This window comes from Cherax quadricarinatus, chromosome 55 (assembly GCF_038502225.1).
Source record: "Cherax quadricarinatus isolate ZL_2023a chromosome 55, ASM3850222v1, whole genome shotgun sequence".
In the NCBI taxonomy this organism is placed as follows: Eukaryota; Metazoa; Arthropoda; class Malacostraca; order Decapoda; family Parastacidae; genus Cherax; species Cherax quadricarinatus.
Genome location: NC_091346.1, coordinates 23,606,140 through 23,628,593, shown reverse-complemented (window position 1 = coordinate 23,628,593; position 22,454 = coordinate 23,606,140). Strand labels below are relative to the sequence as shown.

Below are 22,454 nucleotides of genomic sequence, written 5' to 3'. Positions count from 1 at the left end.
AAACGCAGTCAAAATCTCTCTACCAAGTAGGCAGAATAGCATTAAGTGATGTATCCGGTATTATCTCCCTGCCAACCAATCGGGAATGTAGGTGTGTCCTCGTCGTCTGTGGTTGGCTGCCTCCGCCATTGATCCATCTGGGACTCCTCCCCTGTACCAATCAGGTGGCTCGTTTGGTGCGAGAATGGGGCGGAGTTATCTTTAAGGGGATGTGAGTAAAGTGAAGTATTTGTGAGCATTATTTGATGAGCGATACTGGTAGTCAAGTGAGCAGTTAGCGACATTATCGGGCCGCGAGTACTACATTAGTGATCGCTGCGACAGTCAGTATCCACAGCTCGTAGCGCACGGCAACACGCCACCCACCTCACCCAACCCACAACACAAACACTCACTATCAACTCTCTCTCTCTGCCGGAGAATCAGTCGAGATTTGATCACCAAACTTTGGGTAAACTTGGGTCAGGAGTGAGTGTTTCGGGACTCTGGTCAAGGAAGACATTCTGACTGTTAGTGGGAGTGAAAGTTGGGTGTTGGGCGTTGCTCTGAGGGCTCACCAGCGGTACACGGGGCGCTGGCGGCAGTTCAACTCCTGTCGCCACAAGTTTCTAAGTGAGTTTTCTAGGACTTTGAGTGGCATGCTGGAGCTGAACCAGCCACCGTCGTCGACTAGCGCGGGCGGCATGTTGTCCTTCTTATCTAACATGGACAACCGCGGCGGTCTGGTGTTAAACCCGCCGCTAGCTGCACTACACACCATGACAGATATGAAGTCCTTATATTCGCAGCAGTCCGTAAAGTCTCTCTCGCCGCAGTCGCCGCCGCAGCTCTCTCCGCAAGGACTGTCGCCGCAAGAGCTTGCGGCGTCGTACGCGTCAGCGGTCACTACAGCGAACTCAGCCACCACCACACTGGCCACTCCACACAACATAGAAAACATCCTCAACCGGCCGAGTCCGCTAGTTACCACCTCCACGGGCCTGTGTACGGTAGGCCAGATGGGTGGCATGTCCAGCCTAGGCCGACTCGGCGGCTCCATGGGCCTCTACAGCGGCCTGGCCGGCAAAATGGCAGACCTGACCCGGCCACCCTCCATTTACTGGCCGGGCGTGCAAGGAATGTTGCAGAACCCGCTCTTCTGGCGCGAGAGGATACAGTCCAGTCACGGTGAGTACCATTCTTTCACCTCACACATTTACAGTAAGTACTAAACACACTCCTTCTTCACCGCCTGTTGTAGCCACTCCGTCAGCATGACGGTGGAGTGGATGTTCTTAACGGTAAGTTCCCACCGCGGTATCTACCTCGCCGCCGCCGCCGCCGCAGTCGTGAGCCAGCGCCACCGCTACAGGTGGTGTCTAGTTCATGTTTATCCAGTGAGCCAAGTTCCTTGCTACAGTGGGTGAGACCAAGAAGAAGAAGAAGCCATGGACCAACAACTACATCACATTGTTCACTCATTATCAAGTCACAACTCACTAATTATCAAAGTGATGCTGCCCAAATATGCTGCCTAATAAGCTAAACCTAATAAGCTGAACAGCAGTAAGTATAGCTTTCTCCAAAAAATTATCTAATAAATAAATAAATAAATAAATAAATATATATATATATATATATATATATATATATATATATATATATATATATATATATATATATATATATATATATACATATATATATATACATACATATATATATATATATATATATATATATATATATATATATACATATATATACATACATATATATATTCCATTGAGGTTCCACATGGAAGACGAATTTTCAATATATATAAAGCAGAACCAAATACCGTCTTTAATTGATATGCAGTTTTTTATTAACGTTTCGCACGTTTGTTCATCCATCATCATGATCTAAAATGCATTACAATAAAAGTAAGATATTTTAAAAACATGCTTTTAAATTATGCATATATATACATAAGTGTATGTATTTGTGCGTGTGTCACAAACTAAATCATGTTTAATAAACGTGGATAAAACGTAACCGAAGATAGTAGTGCTGTGTATTTCGGCCAGTCACTGAGGCCTTCTTCATCACATTAAAAGTGTATAACAATCACCTGATCTATATCCGATGTTTTAAGTCAGTTGCAAGAAGTGACCTCAAAGTCAGGGAAGCTATGTGAACACAAGACTGGAGGAGCATTGCGGTAGGACTACTGGCCCATGCTAGGTAGGTTCTTCCCTAATCTAACCTTACAGGTTATAACTGGCTTTATTATAGGAAGAAACTGAGCCATCTAGCATTCATAGCTCACTTCGAAATTTTACGCATATAAACTTAATGTATTATATATATACATACACACATACATACAAGGTATATTCGTAATATGAATATTAGGAAAGTTGCCACTAATTGCTATGTTGGACATCTGATGATCTATCTTATATCTAACAAAGCCCTTGTATCTATCTAGCACAGCTCTTGTATCTATCTAGCACAGCTCTTGTATCTATCTAACACAGCTCTTGTATCTATCTAACACAGCTCTTGTATCTATCTAACACAGCTCTTGTATCTATCTAACACAGCTCTTGTATCTAACACAGCTCTTGTATCTATCTAACACAGTTCTTGTATCTAACACAGCTCTTGTATCTAACACAGCTCTTGTATCTATCTAACACAGTTCTTGTATCTATTTAACACAGCTCTTGTATCAACCTAACACAGCTCTTGTATCTACCTAACACAGCTCTTGTATCAACCTAACACAGCTCTTGCATCTATCTAACACAGCTCTTGTATCTAACACAGCTCTTGTATCTATCTAACACAGTTCTTGTATCTAACACAGCTCTTGTATCTAACACAGCTCTTGTATCTATCTAACACAGTTCTTGTATCTATCTAACACAGCTCTTGTATCAACCTAACACAGCTCTTGTATCTACCTAACACAGCTCTTGTATCTACCTAACACAGCTCTTGTATCAACCTAACACAGCTCTTGCATCTATCTAACACAGCTCTTGTATCTAACACAGCTCTTGTATCTACCTAACACAGCTCTTGTATCAACCTAACACAGCTCTTGTATCTAACACAGCTCTTGTATCAACCTAACACAGCTCTTGTATCTAACACAGCTCTTGTATCAACCTAACACAGCTCTTGTATCTATCTAACACAGCTCTTGTATCTAACACAGCTCTTGTATCTACCTAACACAGCTCTTGTATCAACCTAACACAGTTCTTGTATCTATCTAACACAGCTCTTGTATCAACCTAACACAGCTCTTGTATCTATCTAACACAGCTCTTGTATCTACCTAACAAAGATCTTGTATCTACCTAACACAGCTCTTGTATCTACCTAACACAGCTCTTGTATCTATCTAACACAGCTCTTGTATCAACCTAACACAGCTCTTGTATCTATCTAACACAGCTCTTGTATCTACCTAACAAAGATCTTGTATCTACCTAACACAGCTCTTGTATCTACCTAACACAGCTCTTGTATCTACCTAACACAGCTCTTGTATCTAACACAGCTCTTGTATCTACCTAACACAGTTCTTGTATCTAACACAACTCTTGTATCTACCTAACAAAGATCTTGTATCTACCTAACACAGCTCTTGTATCTACCTAACACAGCTCTTGTATCTACCTAACAAAGATCTTGTATCTACGTAACAAAGATCTTGTATCTACCTAACACAGCTTTTGTATCTACCTAACACAGCTCTTGTATCAACCTAACAAAGATCTTGTATCTACCTAACACAGCTCTTGTATCTACCTAACAAAGATCTTGTATCTACGTAACAAAGATCTTGTATCTACCTAACAAAGATCTTGTATCTACGTAACAAAGATCTTGTATCTACCTAACACAGCTTTTGTATCTACCTAACACAGCTCTTGTATCAACCAAACAAAGATCTTGTATCTACCTAACAAAGATCTTGTATCTACCTAACACAGCTCTAGTATCTACCTAACAAAGATCTTGTACCTAACACAGCTCTTGTATCTACCTTGTATCTACTCGTGTATCTATCTTGTCTTCACACAAGTTACTCAACTCAGACAAGAGGTAAATGACCATACTTATCATCATGACCATAGTTACCCTGCATCAAGGCACCTCAACGGAGGTGACTTGATGCAGGTGAAGGGTTCTTGATGCAAGCAACTCAACCTGTTCTTCCCTTCCTTGGATCGAACCTGACTGCCACCCATTTCCCCAGGCGCTCTATAACCCCCTAACGAGTTAGCGCTTCCCCAAGATGCGTGAGTAACACAAGCATGTCTAAGCTGCGAGTAACGCTAGTATCTCTAAGCTGTGACAGTTATTGCAAAGCTGTGCGTAATCCATGTATCTCTAAGCTGTAACACAGGATCTTCAGCTGTGAAAAACAAAACTATCTCTAAGCTGTGAGTGATATCTCTCGGCTTTATCTCTAAGCTCTGTAACGCAGATATCTCGAAGTTGTGTAATACATTTATCTCTAAGTTGTGTAACACAGGTATCTCTAAGCTGTGTAACACAAGTATCTCCAAGCTGTGTAACGCAGGTATCTCTACGTTATATAACAGGTATCCCTGTGAGGAAAAACAGGTGTCTATAGTTATGTAATACAGGCATCTCTAAGCTGTGTAACACAGATATCTCTCAGCTGTGAGTAACACGGGTATCTCTAAGCTGTGTAACACAGGTATCTCTAAACTGTAACACAGGTATCTCTAAACTGTAACACGGGTATTTCTAAGCTGTAACACAGGTAACTCTAAACTGTAACACAGGTATCTCTAAACTGTAACACAGGTATCTCTAAACTGTAACACAGGTATCTCTCAGCTGTTAAGTAACGCAGGCATATCTACCGTGTAAGTTGTAAGTAACGTAAGTAATGCACATAACCTGTTTATTCTGCTGTCATATAAGATATACAATATATATGACGTTGTTACCGTGGATGATATACAAAGTCTGACTCGTATAGGTATCAGTATCTTAGTTTATCTTACACAATATATATTCCTTAAGCAATGTTATTTTTATACGTTATAAATACTCTTATTATTCTCTTAATTTATAATTTGTTAGTTATCACGACTACCATGTATTATTATGATTATTATTATTATTATTATTATTATTATTATTGTTCTTGATTTTTTAAAATTATTTTTAATTATTTTATTATTATTATTGTTATGTTCCTGTTCCTTTTATTTTATTATTATTATTTTCAATTATTCTATTATTAATATTTTTAATTATTCTATTATTATTATTATTATTATTATTATTATTATTATTATTATTATTATTATTATTTATTATTGCAAATTTCATTTTTATGACTAACAGAATTGTAATATTATCAACATCAGTATTATTATTGTTTATCATTATTATTGTTTATTATGAAAATAGTGATATATTAAATCCAAAAATAAATGAATGCAAAAAGGGGGAGAGAGAATAGGCGCAATAAAACGGTCGCAGTAAAGCTTTATATCCGTCAGTGAATATCAGCCGGCCATAAGTCTTCCCATAACACTATTTTCACACCTACATTGTTAATACCATAGTTACCATACATACATTACCGCACTCTAACTCCCCTTATTAACAGATTACCATCATGCAGCAGAAATGTGTGTGTGTGTGTGTGTGTGTGTGTGTGTGTGTGTGTGTGTGTGTGTGTGTGTGTGTGTGTGTGTGTGTGTGTGTGTGTGTGTGTGTGTACTCACCTATTTGTGGTTGCAGGGGTCGATTCACAGCTCCTGGCCCCCGTGTGTGTGTGTTTGTGTGTATGTATGTGCGTGTGTGTGTGTGTGTGTGTGTGTGTGTGTGTGTGTGTCTGTGTGTGTCTGTGTGTGTGTGTGTGTGTGTGTGTGTGTGTGTATGTGTGTGTGTGTGTCTCTGTGTGTATGTGTGTGTGTGTGTGTGTGTACTCACCTATTTGTAGTCACCTATTTGTGGTTGCAGGGGTCGAGTCACAGCTCCTGGCTCCCGTGTGTGTGTGTTTGTGTGTATGTGTGTGCGTGTGTGCGTGAGTGTGTGCGTGCGTGTGTGTGTGTGTGTGTGTGTGTGTGTGTGTGTGTGTGTGTGTGTGTGTGTGTGTGTGTGTGTGTGTGTGTGTGTGTGTGTGTGTGCGTGCGTGTGTGTGTATGTGTGTGTGTGTGTGTGTGTGTGTGTGTGTGTGTGTGTGTGTGTGTGTGAGAGAGAGAGAGAGAGAGAGAGAGAGAGAGAGAGAGAGAGAGAGAGAGAGAGAGAGAGAGAGAGAGAGAGAGAGAGAGAGAGAGAGAGGTGAGAGATAAGAGCAACAATCATAACATTATCTGACTGATCACTACAGTATTCTCATTACCTTACACTGTCCCCCTCTTTACTGCCCTCTCTATTATCTCCCTCGTTACTTTCTTATTATCATCCTCCTCTTTACTGTTTCTCATAAAGTTTCATACGGTTTCTCTTCTCTGTTTCACCGGGTGTTCCATCAACTTCCCTTTTCACTTTCGTCTTCCTCTTCCATCCTCTGTTTTCCCTTGACTGTTTCAGTTCTCCTCTTCGTTATCTTATTACATACATCACATTCCTTCCTTTACACTTATCTTCTATTTTAATATTTTTGTTTCCCTTTATTCTTCTCTCTTTGTTTTCTTTCCTCGTCTCTTCCAAGTTCTTCCTGAGTATCTTTATCTCTCCTTCTGCATCCATTTATCATATTCAGTTTGTCCTTCTCTTTTATTCCTTTTCTATGTTCTCTTCACTGGAATTATTTCATTATTCTTCTACGTCATCTTTACTGTTTTTTTTAGTTAGTTTTTATTTAATTTCTTCTTTTTTTGTGATTATCATTTGAGTTACTGTTATGTGCAATAATGGCAAACAAGTGATACAGGATACACAGCAACCACGGGGCCTTTCGTGTTGCAATCAACACATCATCAGGGGACAGACTCTAGCTCCAGTTGTCATGTACTGTCTAGTTTACCTTGCATTTTCCCCATTCCTGTTTCTTGATTGTTTTCCTTATTTTTTTCTTTATCTTCTCCTCCCTCCCTTCCCCCTCTTTCCTTTTTTTCCCCTTAACTACACCTAACCAAATTCATATACTCTCCCTACCAATCTTATCTCCCTACTACCTCCCTTACTCTCCTCTCTATCCACTTTTCTCTCTTCTCTTTACTCTTTTCATCTCCTCCTCCCTCTTATTACTTTCCTAAACTCTTTACTTCCTCTTCCTACCTTCCTCCCTCTTTCTCTCTCCTTCCGCCCTCACTCTCCCTCCCTCACTACCAGTGTTGTACCAGTCACAGTTATGGCTGAGTTGTGGTTCCCTCCTACACAATGTGAGATGCTCAATGAAACCGTCGTTTAACGTCGTGTTTCCTATCAGTATCGTGACGTATTCAGGTACCTACGTCTGTTGGTACTCACAGTCTGGTATCAGTATCACTACCTACGTCTGGTAGTACTCATGTTCTGGTATCACTGCTACCTACGTCTGTTGATACTCACATTCTGGTTTATGTATCACTACCTATGTATGGTAGTACTCATGTTCTGGTATCAGTGCTACCTACGTCTGTTGGTATTCATATTCTGGTATCAGTATCACTACCTACGTCTGGTAGTACTCGTGGTCCGGTATCAAAGTATCTTCGATTATCTGCGTTAGAATTATTAGTAATCTATGGCAGACTTGAGAACCTTTTGATAACTGACATTATTATTATTATTATTATTATTATTATTATTATTATTATTATTATTATTATTATTAGTAGTAGTAGTAGTAGTAGTAGTAGTAGTAGTAGTAGTAGAAGTAGTAGTAGTAGTAGTAGTAGTAGTAGTAGTAGTAGTAGTAGTAGTAGTAGTAACAAAAATAAAAGAATATTGTTATTATCACTGGTAATAATAATAATAATAATAATAATAATAATAATAATAATAATATTATTATTATTATTATTATTATTATTATTATTATTATTTACATTCATGGGAAGCGCTAATACCGTAGCTTAGCTTCCTTGGATCAAAAAATCTTCAACAGTATCGCCAAGGATAGCTTCAAGTCTTCGCTGACATCTTTTTATCTGTAACTTTGTAAGGTGGCGTTGTTATCTTTGTAGTGACATCGGTAACTTACTCTTATTAACACTGGTAACTCTGTAGTTAGGTCGGTGACTTTGTAGTTAGATCAGTAACTTTGTAGTTAGATCGGTAACGTTGCTGTGGCATCGGTAACTTCGTAGTTATATCGACAGCTTTGTAGTCGGTAACTCTGTAGTTAGATCGGTAACTTTGTAATTAGGTCGGTAACTTTGTAGTTAAATCTGTAACTTTGTAATTAGGTCGGTAACTTTATAGTTAGATTTGTAACTTTGTAGTTAGGTCGGTAACTTTGTAGTTAAATCAGTAGCTTTGTAGTTAGGTCGGTAACTCTGTAGTTACATTGGTAACTTTGTAGTGAAAGCGGCAACATTACGGTGATATCGGAAACATCATACAATTACATTTGTAAATTTGCAGTGGTATCGGAAATGAACAGTTACATCGGTAACTTTGTAGTGACATCGGACACTCTGTACTGATAGCGTTAACTTTGCAGTTCCATCGGCAATTTTGTAATTACATCGGTAACTTTGTAGTTTCATCGGCAACTTTGCAGTTACATCGGTAACTTTGCATCTACATCGGTAACTTTGTAGTTAAATTGGTAACTAAGTAGTGATGTCGGCAACTTTGTAGTGACATCGATAACTTTGTAGCGACATCAGTAAATTTGCAGTAACATTGGTTACAATGTAGTGACATAGGTAACTATGTAAAAATATCGGTAAATTTGTAGTGACATCAGTAACTTTGTGATGACATCTAAAAGTTTATAGATACATCAGTAATTTTGTACGTGACATCGGAGACTTTGAACAGTGACAGCAGAAACTTTGCATTGAGCGCGGAGACTTTGAATAGACATCGGAGATTTTGTAGTGACATCGTTGACTTTGTAGTGACATGGGAGGCTTTGTAGTGACATCGGAGACTTCGAACAGTGATATCGGGGACTTTGAACAGTGACATCGGAGACTTTGCAGTGACAGCGGAGACTTTGAATATTGACATCGGAGACTGTAGTGACATCGAAGACTTTATAGTGACATCGGTGACTTTAACAGTGACATCGGAAACTTAGAACAGTGACATCGGAGACTTTGAAAAATCACATCGGAGACTTTGAACAGTGACATCAGAAATTTTGAACAATGACATCGGAGACTTTGCAGTGACATCGGAGACTTTGAACAGCGACATCAGAAATTTTGAATAATGACATCGAAGATTTTGCACTGACATCAGAGACTTTGCAGTGACATCGGAGACTTTTCAGTATCACCGATAACTTTGCTCAACGAGGTATCGTGGCATTGTGGACCTAGGTGATAACAGCTCAGTGATGTTATCACCTCAACACGATACCGATCGATATAAACTTACGACCACAGCTGATTGTTAGCTTCACTAATGAGCATTTGGCAACGCCGCTCCTTGATTACCATCAATATGGGTCAGAAAAAGTATCTGAACCGACCTTCAACCAAAGTCAGGCTCACCTTGATATTAACTGCCTTGCAACCATAATAACAACACCAGAGTCAGGTCAACTATGATAACAACACTAGAGTCAGGTCAACTATGATAACAACACTAGAGTCAGGTCAACTATGATAACAACACTAGAGTCAGGTCAACTATGATAACAACACTAGAGTCAGGTCAACTATGATAACAACACTAGAGTCAGGTCAACTATGATAACAACACTAGAGCCAGGTCAACTATGATAACAACACTAGAGTCAGGTCAACTATGATAACAACACTAGTCAGGTCAACTATGATAACAACACTAGAGTCAGGTCAACTATGATAACAACACTAGAGTCAGGTCAACTATGATAACAACACTAGAGTCAGGTCAACTATGATAACAACACTAGAGCCAGGTCAACTATGATAACAACACTAGAGTCAGGTCAACTATGATAACAACACTAGTCAGGTCAACTATGATAACAACACTAGAGTCAGGTCAACTATGATAACAACACTAGAGCCAGGTCAACTATGATAACAACACTAGAGTCAGGTCAACTATGATAACAATACTAGAGTCAGGTCAACTATGATAACAACACTAGTCAGGTCAACTATGATAACAACACTAGAGTCAGCTCAACTATGATAACAACACTAGAGTCAGGTCAACTACGATAATAATACTAGAGTCAGGTCAACTATGATAACAACACTAGAGTTAGGTCAACTATGATAACAACACTAGAGTCAGGTCAACTATGATAACAATACTAGAGTCAGGTCAACTATGATAACAACACTAGAGTCAGGTCAACTATGATAACAAACACTAGTCAGCTCAACTATGATAACAACACTAGAGTCAGGTCAACTATGATAACAATACTAGAGTCAGGTCAACTATGATAACAACACTAGAGTTAGGTCAACTGTGATAACAACACTAGAGTCAGGTCAACTATGATAACAATACTAGAGTCAGGTCAACTATGATAACAATACTAGAGTCAGGTCAACTATGATAACAACACTAGAGCACTAGAGTTAGGTCAACTATGATAACAACACTAGAGTCAGGTCAACTATGATAACAATACTAGAGTCAGATCAACTATGATAACAACACTAGTCAGGTCAACTATGATAACAACACTAGAGTCAGGTCAACTATGATAACAATACTAGAGTCAGGTCAACTATGATAACAACACTAGTCAGGTCAACTATGATAACAACACTAGAGTCAGGTCAACTATGATAACAACACTAGAGTCAGGTCAACTATGATAACACTAGAGTCAGGTCAACTATGATAACAACACTAGAGTCAGGTCAACTATGATAACAACAACAGAGTCAGGTCAACTATGATAACACTAGAGTCAGGTCAACTATGATAACACTAGAGTCAGGTCAACTATGATAACAACACTAGAGTCAGATCAACTATGATAACACCAGAGTCAGGTCAACTATGATAACAACACCAGAGTCAGGTCAACTATGATAACAACACCAGAGTCAGGTCAACTATGATAACAACACTAGTCAGGTCAACTATGATAACAACACCAAAGTCAGGTCAACTATGATAACACCAGTCAGGTCAACTATGATAACAGCACTAAAGTCAGGTCAACTATAATAACACCAGAGTCAGGTCAACTATAAAAACAACACCAGAGTTAGGTCAAACATAATAACACCAGAGTCAGGTTCACCGTGATATTAACTGCCTTGCAACCATAATAACAACACCAGAGTCAGGTCAACTATGATAACAACACCAGTCAGGGGAAACATAATAACACCAGAGTCAGGTTCACCGTGATATTAACTGCCTTGCAACCATAATAACAACACCAGAGTCAGGTCAACTATGATAACAACACCAGTCAGGGGAAACATGATAACACCAGAGTCAGGTCAATTATGATAACACCAGAGTCAGGTCAACTATGATAAGAACACCAGTCAGGACAAACCTGATAACACCAGAGTCTGGTCAAACATGACAACACCAGTCAGGTCAACCATGATAACAACAACGGAGTGAGGTCAACCATAATATCAACACCAGAGTCAGGTCAACCATGATACCCCCAGTCAGGTCAACAAATGATAACATTATATATATATATATATATATATATATATTTATATATATATTTATATATATATATATATGTCGTGCCGAATAGGCAGAACTTGCCATCTTGGCTTAAATAGCGACGCTCTTCTTGCCATATAGGACAAGTGAAAATTTGTGTATGCAATAATTTCGTTAAAATCATTCTGAACCTAAGGAAAAAAATATATTTCACTGTGTTTGTTTAGTATTAAATTATTGTAAACAAATCTAAAATATATTTAGTTGGGTTAGGCTAAAATAAATTGTTCTTGTTATAATAAGGTTAGGTAAGTTTTCTAAGTTCCTTTTGGTGCAAAATTATAAATTTTTACATCAACATTAATGAAAAAAATATATCTTTGAACATATAAGAGAAAATTTTAGAAAAGACTTAATTTTAAATGAGTTCTTGCTAATTGACCAGTTTTACATATTCGGCACGACATATATATATATGTATATATATATATATATATATATATATATATATATATATATATATATATATATATATATATATATATATATAATGTCGTGCCGAATAAGTAAAACTTGCGATTTTGGCTTAAATAGCAACGCTCTTCTTGCCGAATAAGGCAAGCGAATATTTATGTATGCGATAATTTCACAAAAATCATTCTGAATCTAAAGAAAAAAATATATTTCATTGTGTTTGTTTATTATTAAATTATTGTAAAATTATCTAAAATATATTTAGCTGGATTAAGCTAAATTAAATTGCGCTTGTTATAATAAGGTTAGGTAAGTTTTCTAAGGTTTTTAATTTTTATATTAACATAATTGAAAAATATATCTTTAACTGTATAAGAGAAAATTTTAGAAAGGACTTAATTTTACACAAGTTCTTGCTAAGTGACCAGTTTTACCTATTCGGCACGACATTTCATAATATATATATATATATATATATATATATATATATATATATATATATATATATATATATATATATATATATATATATATATATATATATATATATATATATATATATATATGTATTTATTTATTTATGATAATTATTTAATACGCTATAATAACTGGCATTCATATACGCAGCGACAGAATAATTTCTTTCTACCTCTTAATCCTCTTGCCGATAACTAGTGATAAATTATCTGAAGACGGTGAGTAATAATCTCAATATGTTATCTGCACATAATGATCAATGGAGAACAATAACTGTTCTTCGTTTTATCATTCATTGGTAATGCCGAAGTGGATCTTGATTCTTGCGATTCGCGGAATCTGCCGATACCAATATCACCAGACTGCCCGATTGCCCGATATTGTTAAATACTGATGCACTGCTAACAGTAATTAATAATAAAATAACGAATAACACTAATAATAATTACCGTCCAGCCGGAGGGCCCAAGAAAGACGACAGAAGAAAGAAGATGAACGACACCCCCAACCGGGGACCACAGCCGGGTCACCATATGGAGAAGACCCGGGCCGGAAGTACCGGCAAACCTCTAATGAATGAATGAATGAACTAATAATAATAATAATAATAATAATAATAATAATAATAATAATAATAATAATAATAAATGTAGTGGTAGTAGTAATAATAATAATGATAATGATAATAATAATAATTATAAATCAAGTATAAACGCATGTAGCCAGCACCATGAAATACGAACACACGTAGACGTCACCATGAAATACGAACACACGTAGACGTCACCATGAAATACGAACACACGTAGACGTCACCATGAAATACGAATACACGTAGACGTCACCATGAAATACGAACACACGTAGACGTCACCATGAAATACGAACACACGTAGACGTCACCATGAAATACGAACACACGTAGACGTCACCATGAAATACGAACACACGTAGACGTTACCATGGAATACGAACACACATAAACATCACCATGAAATACGAACACACTTAGACAGCACCATGAAATACGAACACACGTAGACACCACCATGAAATACGAACACACGTAAACACCACCATGAAATACGAACACACTTAGACATCACCATGAAATACGAACACACGTAGACATCACCATGAAATACGAACACACGTAGACATCACCATGAAATACGAAGGAAACCACTGGACGTATTATATCGAACACGTGAATATCCAGGAACCATCAAATCCAGGAACCATCAAATACATCAAGGTAGGAACCATCAAAATACATCAAGGTAGGAACCATCAAATACATCAAGGTAGCCAGCGTAGAATGACCAAATTAATACATAGCATTAAAAATCTTCCGTACGAAGAACGATTGAAGACTCTTAAAATACATTCACTTGTAAGACGAAGAATGAGGGGAGACATGATCGAAGTGTATAAGTGGAGGATGGGTATTAACAAAGGGGATATAAAAAAGGTTTTGCGGATATCACTTCAAGAAAGAACCTGCAATAATGGATTCAAATTAGATAACTTTAGATTTCGAAAGGATATAGGAAAAAATTGGTTTGGAAATAGGGTAGTTGATGAGTGGAACAGTCTACCTAGGTAGGAACCATCATATACATCACGGTAAGAACCATCAAATACATCAACCTAAGAACCATCATATACATCAAGGTAGGAACCATCATATACATCACGGTAAGAACCATCAAATACATCAACCTAAGAACCATCATATACATCAAGGTAGGAACCATCAAATACATCAACGTAAGAACCATCATATACATCAAGGTAGGAACCATCAAATACATCAAGGTAAGAACCATCAAATACATCAAGGTAGGAACCATCAAATACATCAACGTAAGAACCATCATATACATCAAGGTAGGAACCATCAAATACATCAACGTAAGAACCATCAAATACATCAAGGTAGGAACCATCAAATACATCAACGTAAGAACCATCATATACATCAAGGTAGGAACCATCATATACATCAAGGTAAGAACCATCAAATACATCAAGGTAGGAACCATCAAATACATCAAGGTAGGAACCATCAAATACATCAAGGTAGGAACCATCAAATACATCAAGGTAGGAACCATCACATACATTAAGGTAAGAACCATCAAATATATCAAGGTAGGAACCATCAAATACATCAACGTAAGAACCATCATATACATCAAGGTAGGAACCATCAAATACATCAAGGTAGGAACCATCAAATACATCAAGGTAAGAACCATCAAATACATCAAGGTAGGAACCATCATATACATCAAGTTAGGAACCATCAAATACATCAAGTTAGGAACCATCATATACATCAAGGTAGGAACCATCAAATACATCAAGGTAGGAACCATCATATACATCAAGGTAGGAACCATCAAATACATCAAGGTAGGAACCATCAAATACATCAACGTAAGAACCATCAAATACATCAAGGTAGGAACCATCAAATACATCAACGTAAGAACCATCAAATACATCAAGGTAGGAACCATCATATACATCAAGGTACGAACCATCAAATACATCAAGGTAGGAACCATCATATACATCAAGGTAAGAACCATCAAATACATCAAGGTAGGAACCTTCAAATACATCAACGTAAGAAACATCAAATAATCAAGGTAGGAACCATCAAATACATCAAGGTGGGAACCATCAAATACATCAAGGTAGGAACCATCATATACATCAAGGTAGGAACCATCATATATATCAAGGTAGGAACCATCATATACATCAAGGTAGGAACCATCATATACATCAAGGTAGGAACCATCATATACATCAAGGCAGGAACCATCATATACATCAACGGGGGAACCATCAAATACATCAAGGGGGAGCCATCAAATACATCAAGGTAGGAACCTACAAATACATCAAGGTAGAAACCTTCAAATACATCAAGGGGGAACCATCAAATACATCAAGGTAAGAACCATCAAATACATCAAGGTAAGAACCATCATATACATCAAGGTAGGAACCATCAAATACATCAAGGTAAGAACCATCAAATACATCAAGGAAGGAACCATCAAATACATCAAGGTAGGAACCATCAAATACATCAAGTTAAGAACCATCAAATACATCAAGATAGGAACCATCAAATACATCAAGGTAGGAACCATCAAATACATCAAGGTAAGAACCATCATATACATCAAGGTAAGAACCATCATATACATCAAGGAGGAACCATTAAATACATCAAGGTAGGAACCATCAAATACATCAAGGTAGGAACCATCATATACATCAAGGGGGGAAACCATCAAATACATCAAGGTAGGAACCATCAAATACATCAAGGTAGGAACCATCAAATACATCAAGGTGGGAACCATCAAATACATCAAGGGATACATCAAGGTAGGTAGGAACCATCAAATACATCAAGGTAGGAACCATCAAATACATCAAGGAGGGAACCATCAAATACATCACGGTAGGAACCACCAAATACATCAAGGTAGGAACCATCAAATACATCAAGGTAGGAACCATCAAATACATCAAGGTAGGAACCATCATATACATCAAGGGGGAACCATCAAATACATCAAGGTAGGAACCATCAAATACATCAAGGTAGGAACCATCATATACATCAAGGGGGGAAACCATCAAATACATCAAGGTAGGAACCATCAAATACATCAAGGCAGGAACCATCATATACATCAAGGGGGGAACCATCAAATACATCAAGGGGGAACCATCAAATACATCAAGGTAGGAACCATCAAATACATCAAGGGGGAACCATCAAATGCATCAAGGTAGGAACCATCAAATACATCAAGGTAGGAACCAAAGGTAGGAACCATCAAATACATCAAGGTAGGAACCATCAAATACATCAAGGGGGGAACCATCAAATGCATCAAGGTAGGAACCATCAAATACATCAAGGTAGGAACCATCAAATACATCAAGGGGGGAACCATCAAATGCATCAAGGTAGGAACCATCAAATACATCAAGGTAGGAACCATCAAATACATCAAGGGGGAACCATCAAATACATCAAGGTAGGAACCATCAAATACATCAAGGTAGGAACCATCAAATACATCAAGGTAGGAACCATCAAATACATCAAGGTAGGAACCATCAAATACATCAAGGTAGGAACCATCAAATACATCAAGGTAGGAACCATCAAATACATCAAGGTAGGAACCATCAAATACATCAAGGTAGGAACCATCAAATACATCAAGGTAGGAACCATCAAATACATCAAGGGAGGAACCATCATATACATCAAGGTAGGAACCATCAAATACATCAAGGTAGGAACCATCAAATACATCAAGGGAGGAACCATCATATACATCAAGGGAGGAACCATCAAATACATCAAGGTAGGAACCATCAAATACAACAAGGGAGGAACCATCATATACATCAAGGTAGGAACCATCAAATACATCAAGGTAGGAACCATCAAATACATCAAGGTAGGAACCATCAAATACATCAAGGTAGGAACCATCAAATACATCAAGGTAGGAACCATCAAATACATCAAGGGAGGAACCATCATATACATCAAGGTAGGAACCATCAAATACATCAAGGGAGGAACCATCAAATACATCAAGGTAGGAACCATCAAATACATCAAGGTAGGAACCATCAAATACATCAAGGGAGGAACCATCAAATACATCAAGGTAGGAACCATCAAATACATCAAGGGAGGAACCATCAAATACATCAAGGTAGGAACAATCAAATACATCAAGGTAGGAACCATCATATACATCAAGGGAGGAACCATCATATACATCAAGGTAGGAACCATCATATACATCAAGGTAGGAACCATCATATACATCAAGGTAGGAACCATCATATACATCAAGGTAGGAACCATCAAATACATCAAGGTAGGAACCATCATATACATCAAGGTAGGAACCATCATATACATCAAGGTAGGAACCATCAAATACAAAGACACACACGGACCGAATATACCTTACAGTAACGCACCTACTGACAGAGTATTGAGTAAGAATGTCAACACGAAAATATACATTTTCCATTAAAAAAAAAACTTACCTATTAATAAATTGTATAATTTGGTGAACTGGCACAATATTAAAATTTTTGCTTCTTTCACAAAAATTAACTAAAGTCACCTACCTTACTGAATCATAATAATGCAGGTGAATTTTATCCCTCTTAAAACAATATTAAATCAACCTATAAGTCTTATATTACTACTACCACCACCACTACTACTACTACTAACAACAACAACAATAATAATAATAATAATAATAATAATACAATAATAATAATAACAAAATAACAATAATAATAATAATTTAGCTGGAATTAGTTCATCTTCATAAAATCTTGTAATTTCCTGATGATGAGAGTAACTTTTCGCCGGAGTTACTGACACAATAAACTGACACTCGGCTTGTTCACTAGGTTTTGTTTTTAATTAGATTTGAGAATTTCGTCAAAATCTACAAGATAAAGGCACTTTTACTCTAGATTAATGGTTTTTAACCCGTAATATTATGCTAATTTTATTTATGTTTTGTTTGGAAAAGATAGTTGCTTTTTAAGAAAATACTACAAACACAATGTATATATGTATGTACGTGTGTATGCTTTTATGTATGTATGTATGATGTATGGGATGAACATCAATAACACTGCTAAGACAAACGTTATAGTGTGTATGCATGTAAGTTTGTATGTATGAATGTGTGTCTGTCTGTATGTGTTTGTCTGAATGTATATAGGTATACATATATGTATGGGATGAAGGTGAGTTCCAGTGTTAAAACAAACATAACCAAACCATCACACAGTGTCGTTAGGGAACTTACACAGGTCGGCAGTCGTCGCTGGCGGTCACTCAGAGACTTGCTCACACTGTACTGCAGACGATGCTCACACATCTCTACACACGTGGCACCGGAGGAAACTACAAGTTGCACAGTTACTGTGTTCCCAGTTATGTCTCAAGTTTCCAGGCTGTGTTGTCAGTGACATTAAGGTGTGTTTGAAATAATATTAAGAATCATTTGTTTATACAAATAACTCGCTTACGACGACGTTTCGGTCCAACTTAGACCGATAACAGAAAGTCACAGTGTGACTTTGTGGATGATCCGAGTCAGACCGAAACGTCGTCGTAAGTTTCTTCCATTAGCGGGTTATTTGTGTGTTGCTCCAGTCACGGTATTGTGGCTTTTGTTCATCATTTGCTTTTTACAGTGATCTTACGATTGCGTCATTATGCAGCAGTTTTCTCTAACATTTCTTGTAAAACTTTCTAATCAAGTATCCATCAACAGCTGAATAACAAATAACCTTCATACAGAAACAAAATTATGACGACGTTTCAGTGTGACTGGCTGATGCTCCAAGTGTGTCCCACAGCTTGATTGTTAGTACACTCAGCTCACACACAGAAGTTCGTGGTTCGATCCCCGTTACGGGTGGAAACATTAGGATATGTTGCTTTAAGACACCTGCTGTTCCTGTTCACCTATCATTAAATTAGGTACCTGGGTATTAGTATCCGAGTCAACAACTGGACGAGACCCGAGACGGGACAGTACCGGCGAACCTCATCCAATCCTGGGTATTAGTCGACTTGTGTGGGTCGCATCCTGGGACCAAAACTGACCTAATTTACCCGAAATATGCGGGTTATTTGTGTTTTGTGTATTGTTCCAGTCACGGTATTGTGCCTTTCTATTCTTTATACATGAATCTTTAAATTCTATTGGTCAGTTGTTCATGTCGCTTAACATTTAGATGTCTTAGAGTTGCTGTGTTTTAATATTTCAATTTTTATTATACCAATCTTTGATATTGTATTTTATCCCATGCTGCATATTTCATTACTAACTGACAGATTCTGAAGATGTACCGAGTGTACTGCGAGACATCATTCACAATAAACGATGTTTTAACAGTAGTACTGATCTTCGTACTGATCACTTACAAATATATAGATAAAATGTATTGAACACTTGTCAGTGTTCAACAATAACCCACATGGAGACAGAAACTCAAAAGATTAATTTATATATATATATATATATATATATATATATATATATATATATATATATATATATATATATATATATATATATATATATATATATATATATATATATATACATATATATATATATATATATTTGTGTGTGTGTGTGTCCTCACCTAGTTGTACTCACCTAGTTGAGGTTGCAGGGGTCGAGTCCAAGCTCCTGGCCCCGCCTTTTCACTGGTCGCTACTAGGTCGCTCTCCCTGAACCGTGAGCTTTATCATACTTCTGCTTAAAGCTATGTATGGATCCTGCCTCCACTACATCGCTTCCCAAACTATTCCACTTCCTGACTACTCTGTGACTGAAGAAATACTTCCTAATATCCCTGTGATTCATCTGTGTCTTCAACTTCCAACTGTGTCCCCTTGTTACTGTGTCCCATCTCTGGAACATCCTGTCTTTGTCCACCTTGTCAATTCCTCTCAGTATTTTGTATGTCGTTATCATGTCCCCCCTATCTCTCATGTCCTCCAGTGTCGTCAGGTTGATTTCCCTTAACCTCTCCCCGTAGGACATACTTCTTAACTCTGGGAGTAGTCTTGTTGCAAACCTTTGCACTTTCTCTAGTTTTTTACGTGCTTGGCTAGGTGTGGGTTCCAAACTGGTGCCGCATACTCCAATATGGGCCTAACGTACACGGTGTATAGGGACCTGAACGATGTGTGTGTGTGTGTGTGTGTGTGTGTGTGTGTGTGTGTGTGTGTGTGTGTGTGTGTGTGTGTGTGTGTGTGTGTGTGTGTGTGTGTGTGTGTGTAGGCTAACGTTTAACTGTACGTGTAAAAAGGATAAAAGGCCTTATTAAAATGTAATTACGAAGCATCTTTGTTAAAAAAGAGGAAAAAACAGTGTTTGGTATGGTTGGTTGCGTGGGAGAGCACAGCGATGGTAACTCATCCATCAAACTCACGTTCACCAGAGGGAGCCTCTGTTGTTTCCGCCACTCCTCTGTATGGGAAATTCTGCTGTGACTGGTGTTACAGGTGATGCCAGTTGTGTGTATGTGTGTGTGTGTGTGTGTGTGTGTGTGTGTGTGTGTGTGTGTGTGTGTGTGTGTGTGTGTGTGTGTGTGTGTGTGTGTGTGTGTGTGTGTGTGTGTGTGTGTGTGTGTGTGTGTGTGTGTGTGTGTGTGTGTGTGTCTGTGTGTGTCTGTTACTAATATTTATTTTAAATATTATTTTGTTGTAGTTGTTGTTTCGTTGTTGGTGTTATTTTGTTGTTGCTGTTGTTGTTGTTGTCGGTAAACTAATATAATGACTAAAACTAATGTTTTATTATAGGTGAGGCTGCCACAAGGTTGTGAGGATATGTACCGTACTAGAGTATGTACCGTACTAGAGTATGTACCGTACTAGAGTATGTACCGTACTAGAGTATGTACCGTACTAACACTACACTACCTTACACAGCTAGCATTACCAAATACACAGCACAGCCACTCTTTTTCTAACACCATCTTCCCCCTCTCCCTCAGAAATAAGACTTAATTAAATATATTTGTAGAGACTTAAAGGGCGAAACGTCGTCTAGGGGGAAAAAATGCTGGCTCTACTACGTGTGTTTTACACTGAAAGTTTTCCATCCAGAAAATTTTCAGTGCTGTGAGAAACCTAGAGTTGCTCAGGAACTTGGAGTTGCCTGGGGCATGTCAGGTGAAACTGACAAGGAGAGAGGTATGATGAAATGATATCAAGTATCAGGTGACGACTCTTACAGCTGCACAAGGCAAACAGCAGTGACTGTAAACAATCAATGAGACCAGTGATCTGCTGAGTATTACTCCTCTTGCTTGGAGAGTACACCTGGCGAGAGTTCCGGGGGCCAACGCCCCCGTAGCCCGGTTCATGACCAGGATTCTCGGTGGATCAGTGCCTGATCAACCAGACTGTTACTGCTGGCCATACACAAACCAACGTACGAACCACAGCCCGGCTGGTCAGGCACTGACTTTAAGTGCCTGTCCAGCTCCCTCTTGAAGACAGCCGGGGGTCTATTGGTCATCCTCCTTATGTGTGCTGGGACGCAGTTGAACAGTCTTGGACCCATGACACTTACTGTATTACATCTTAGGTGTACTCACGGCACCTCTCCTTTTCACTGGGGGATGTTGCACCGGCTACCGAGTTGAAATTTAAGTACTGTTTGATTATTATTCCTATTACATTTACTGTTATAGTTACTTCAAACAGTACATTAGTCTTGTCTAACTGAATCTTCTGTTGCTGATGGACAAACACAAAACTACCACGTCCTTAACATGAATCGTTGGTAAGTCTACAGGGAAGAACGAAAAAAAAAGAAGTAAACAATAAACGCGAAACAAATTCTGGTCGTGCATCTATTTCTATCTGGTGTTGAGCGCAGACTCCAGCATAACTAATGCCAACAACACATGTAAGAATTTAAGCTCAAGTATAATTAAGAAACGGACGTGTGGTGAAGACTTCATCAGATTTTATATTACTTGGACAAGTAACAAACACCAACCAAACAGGTTGCGTTGAAAAAAAAAAATACCACGGGCATGGTATGGTTTGTTTACAATCGTGACATTATAATTTCGTGAGTCAGGTTGTGCTGAATGTGAACAAGTGATGACTAACAGTAATATAAATCCGACTATATTAAGAAGACATCTTCAAACCAAGCATC

General features: G+C 37.9%; 1 protein-coding gene across 1 annotated transcript in view; it reads left to right on the top strand.

Moving 5' to 3' along the window:
• The first annotated feature begins 254 nt into the window (after positions 1 to 254).
• The window catches only part of HGTX (HGTX homeodomain transcription factor), a 170,979-nt gene continuing 148,779 nt past the window's right edge, over positions 255 to 22,454 (top strand). Inside the window, exon 1 of the mRNA XM_053791494.2 lies at positions 255 to 1,167. Coding sequence (XP_053647469.1) covers positions 639 to 1,167 — 529 coding nt within the window. The 5' untranslated portion in view covers positions 255 to 638. The remainder of the gene's footprint in view (positions 1,168 to 22,454) is intronic.